At 60.1% G+C, this 4,552-nt stretch overlaps 1 protein-coding gene across 1 annotated transcript in view; it reads right to left on the bottom strand.

The window, feature by feature from the left end:
* The window catches only part of LOC104157880 (TNFAIP3-interacting protein 1-like), a gene marked incomplete at its 3' end in the record, with an annotated part of 4,272 nt that extends 913 nt beyond the window's left edge, over positions 1-3,359 (bottom strand). The window contains exons 1-4 of the mRNA XM_009695391.1: positions 3,186-3,359; positions 2,054-2,176; positions 1,661-1,743; positions 1,381-1,449 (exon numbers count right to left, since the gene is read on the bottom strand). Coding sequence (XP_009693693.1) covers positions 1,381-1,449; positions 1,661-1,743; positions 2,054-2,176; positions 3,186-3,318 — 408 coding nt within the window. The remainder of the gene's footprint in view (positions 1-1,380; positions 1,450-1,660; positions 1,744-2,053; positions 2,177-3,185) is intronic.
* Between the last annotated feature and the right edge of the window lie 1,193 nt (positions 3,360-4,552).

Below are 4,552 nucleotides of genomic sequence, written 5' to 3'. Positions count from 1 at the left end.
CCCACCCACGCATGAGGGTGGGCCCCAACAGTCTTGTCCTCCCCTGGTGTGGCCGGTTAACTCCTCCATTGCCTAGGAGACACTGCCAGCACAACAGAGCCCAGCCCCGCACATGCGGCACTGCCAGGGAGGAGGTGGGGATGCGCTGGCACACCTTTGCCCGCTCCGCTCCCAGCCCCGCTGACTCAGCCTGCCGCCCGTGGGAATGCCCCGGGCAACACAGCGTGGGGCCAGGAGCCCAGCGTGTCCCTGGTGCACCAGCCCCAGGGCTTACAGCCCTGAAACTGCTATGGGAGGGTGTGTGTGGGGCACAGCATGGCCGGTTCCTCCCACCAGTGCTGGCTGGCAAGGGGAGGCAGTGAGGACCCCAGCCCAGCTGGAGTGCCTGGGTGTTAGCATGGGACTGGCACTCGGCTCAGGTGCCAGCAGCTGATCGCCAAGCAGATGCCACCCCATGAGGGTCCAACAAGACTCAACCCCTCCTGGAGCCTCCCTGGTCAATGCAAAGTGGGATGTGCAACGGAAGCATGTCCCCTTACTGGCACTGTGTGGTGCAAGCTGATGTTCATCTCCCATGGGGCTCCCATCCCTCCTCTCCTTCCTTCCAGCACACACAAGAAGCCAGGACAGGGCAGTGCCAGCCGGGGGCACATTCAGGTGGCAGCAAATGGAGGTGCGTCAGCTGGGACAGACCCTGTCAGCAATGATGGGGCTCGGAGACCTGGTCCTCCCACCCAGTGCAGCCACTAGGACGTGAGCATCAGAGCATTGCTGACAGCTCCTCAGGTCATCACAGCCCTTCCTGTCACTGTTGAGTGGCATCTGGAGACACTGATGTCCTCATCTGGCCGGGGCTGCTTTGCCGGCCCTGTGCCCGAGCAGCCCGGCCAGGCCACTTGTACACGGGAGCCCTTGCACTTGGAGGACAGCCTGCATGTTGTCCCCTCTCCCTGCCTCGGCCAGGCGAGGAGAGCGGTACACACTGGGGCACAAGTGCCATCAATCCCGAGTCCTCCAGCCCCAGCGAGACATGGAGAGGACCAGCCATGATGCTGCATGGTTCCCTCCTGCTTGCAGACCGGTCAGGTTCCCTCATCTTCATCACTGGTGGAGGCTGGGCACCGCAGCACAAGTGCTGTCCTGGGGACTCTACTTGGGGCTGGCTCTGCTTCCCTGGGAACGCCCGGGTGCAGTTTATCCCTCCCCTGTGGTTTGCTCAAGGGATGCCTTGACACAGGTCCCCCAGCCCTGCCGGCAGCTACAGCACCGGGGCACACCGCTGCCTGTCTGCACACCCTCCCACGGCCCTGGTACCACCACCACACCAACCAACTCTCCACCTGCCACCCACCAAATCCCACAGGCACCATGGCCACTCACCGCTCTCCCGCTCTCCTGGGAAAACCCCTGTGCTTCCACAGCAACGATCTCAAACTCCGAGGAGGATCCCTGGAAGGGGAGGCAGCCAGGTCAGGTCCCCCCGGGGAATGGTAACCCAGGATGCCCACCACATGGAGGCAGGGACCACAGCAGGGAAGCTGACCCTTCCTTTCCGATTTATCCCCATTTCTAGAGGCTAAAGGCTGCCTCCTTTTACTTTAGGTGGATAGTCTCTCCCTCCAGCAATGCCAGCACCAGCTCTTGCATTCACCAGACTCACATTTGGAGGAGATTTTCGTGCTTCCGTGTCCGGCTGGGCACTGCCCAGGGCAGCCCGTGTGGAGCTGGGATCAGGGCTGACGGCTGCGGAGAGGGAAGAGGATGTAGCCGTGAGCCTTTTGGAGAGCAGGGCCTCTCCCCGCCTGGCACGGGGACGCAGAGAGCAGACACCCTGCAAGGTCGGGCACCGATGGATGGTTTCTACCCCAGCTATAGGGACTGGACAGAAACCTCCCTCCAGGAGAAGGGAGGACAGCATGGTCTGATAAACTCCAGAGATTAGAGGGCTGCAAAAAACCTTCATGAAAGTCTCCTTCACACCCTTTCCCTTCCCCTGAGCTCAGGATCCTGAGCCATCAGGTTATTCCCCCCCAGTGACCCTCACGTCTCCTACCTCCGGTTTCCACCAGGTCCTCCAAGGAAGATGATGCCATCAGCATTTTCTTGTCCTTCACAAGGTCCTCTGCCTTCTGCCGCAGCTTGGATGCCTCCACCTGGGACTCCTCCAGCAGCTCTCCTGTTGCGGGCAACAGAAGGATGCTCACCCTCCTTCCCCAAGTGCCTGCCCTGCAGCAGCCCCATCCACCAACACCAAGTCCTCTGCTTGGGTGGAGAAGTGCCCAGCACGGTCCTTCTTCATCCAAAACCAACTTTCCTTGGTCAAGTCCAACAGCAAAGCTAGATCAGTGTCTCACTGGCTGCAGAGTCCCTCATGCTGATGCACAGAGGACTGGTTACAGGAGGCAAAAGAGCAGCACTGCATCTCTCAGAGGTCTCCTCCGCTTCCCAGAAGAAATGAATTTAAGCTTAGGTGGTGGATGTAGGGGTCCAGCCTGCCTGCTTTGGGGTCTGGCACCAGCAACGTGATCTTCTCCCCACCTCAGGTGGCTGCTCCCACACCAGCGGGTCCCAGTCCCAGGTAGGGGCATGGTGACATGACGGGAATCACGAGGCAAGTGGAAATTCGGCTGCAGAAGCAGGACTCGAAAGCAGAAGCTGGGTCACGAGACCAAAAGCAAAACTGGGGGCGGGTGGGGGAAGGTGGCCAAGGAGGACAAAGGGGATGGCACAACTAAGTTGGAGCATTTCAACACCAGCACGTCCCTGCCACTGCAGGGAGTGCCCAGCACCAGGGTCTTTGAGCAGCACCTGGGAAAAGCCCTTGATCCGACAGGGGTTGCGGGAGGTGAGGGCTTTCATCAAAAGCAGAACAGATCCCAGCATGTGCGACCTGCCGCTGCAAGACTCTGAAGACCTGACCTTGCTCTATCACTTGCCTTTTTTTCCAGCCATTTGTCTCACCACAAAGCACCCCAGGAGTTCAGCAAAAGCCTTGTTCCCTCTGTACCCCCATGTGAAAAAGCCCAAACATCCTGCTCAACCCCCCGGATGGGGAGAGCTTTACTGCTGCCCCAGTGCCAAGACCCCCAGCTTCTTACAGCACCCTTCCTAAACCCCCAGGCTCGGGGGGCAGAGGCTGAGCTGCCCCAACGGTGAATCCCATCCCCCAGCCACGCAGCAGTTACCAATAGACTTGATCCCCTGCATCTTCTCCTTCAGCCGGGTGTTCTCCTCCACCAGCCGCTCAAAGGCTGTGGATCCATTCTCCTCTGAGCCTCCGCCAGGGTCGTAGATGCGGTAGGGTCCTCTCCCTTCCATCCCCGCTGTTCAGTCGCCTACCTCCCAGCCAGGCATCCCTGGAAGGCAATGGAGCACAGTGTCACTTTCTTCTGGCTCCAGACAGTGCTGTGGTCCCCTGGTCCCAACCGTGCTGGGGTCCGGGGTGCTGGGCTGGTGGAGGCAGTGCTTGCCTCACTGCTCAGCAGCCAGTGAAGAAGTGTCCCAGGTGAAGACACTTCCCCTTCCAGCCCTGCTTGGGGTGAATGTGCCGGGGTGACTCACGGCCATGAGAAGTGTCATGCGAGGAGGCATCACCAGCAGTCCCACACGGGGCTGGCTCTCAGCCCTGCGGGATGCGGGAGTCCCTGAGGAGGTCACAGCTGCCTGCTGCTGCATCCCAGGAGGGATGGAGACCCAGCTCAGAACATCCACCCCTGCCAGCATGGATCTGGGCACTGTCATCAGGGCATCCTGCTCACCTCAGGATATTTTTTGGGGGGCAGAAAGGGTTGTGGGGGGCTGTTTGGGGAGGGGCAGTGTCTGCAGTTCCAAAAGCTTTAACCTGCAGCTGGTGGGAGGTTTGGGCAGCACCAGGGGGGATGAGTCCCAGCAGCCAGACAGGGACCTGCTCTGCCCTCCAGCTCAGCCAGAAAAACCAGCTGCCAACGGCACGGCTTCCCATACTGGGGCACGGGGAACAGCCAGGCATGCACCAGGCTAGGAGCAAAGTACGAGGAGAAGAAATACTCGCATGCAAGGTGCTATTTGCTTTTTTTAATCCCTTGTATTTGTGGGTGACCTCAGGCCTCCCCCTCACCAAAGCCTGGCCTGGGGACGGCTGGGCAGGAGCCTGGCTTCAGGTCTCACCCATCTCCTGGCAGTGAAGAAGCAGCTGCTGTGAATTACAGCACAACTTCTCAACAAAAACATCCCCCCGATGCCAGTTTGTTAGAAAGTGTAGCAGCCCAGCAGCTGAGAAGGCCCCGGGGGGCAATGCCAGCCAGAGCTGGGGTGCTGCCTGAGGCCATCACAGGAGCACCCATGGGCACCCCCAAGTGCTCTTCCACCCAGCCAAGGCAGCTGGGTGCTTGTGAGTGGGAGGGGGCCAAGGCAGGGCATTTTGAAAGGGGAAAGGGGGTAGCCCGTACCCGAAACCATCTCAACCTCAGACTAATGCTCATGCCACAAGCGATCCGGGCTGATCACCGGTTCAGATGACCTGCCTGCCAGGGAGCGGCTGGGACTTTCCAGATGACAACTGCCACCTGGCAGA

Source organism: Cariama cristata, unplaced genomic scaffold, assembly GCF_000690535.1.
Source record: "Cariama cristata isolate BGI_N322 unplaced genomic scaffold, ASM69053v1 scaffold38812, whole genome shotgun sequence".
NCBI lineage: Eukaryota > Metazoa > Chordata > Aves > Cariamiformes > Cariamidae > Cariama > Cariama cristata.
The sequence above is the reverse complement of the archived record's forward strand: the minus strand, read 5'-3'. Positions and strand labels throughout refer to the sequence as shown.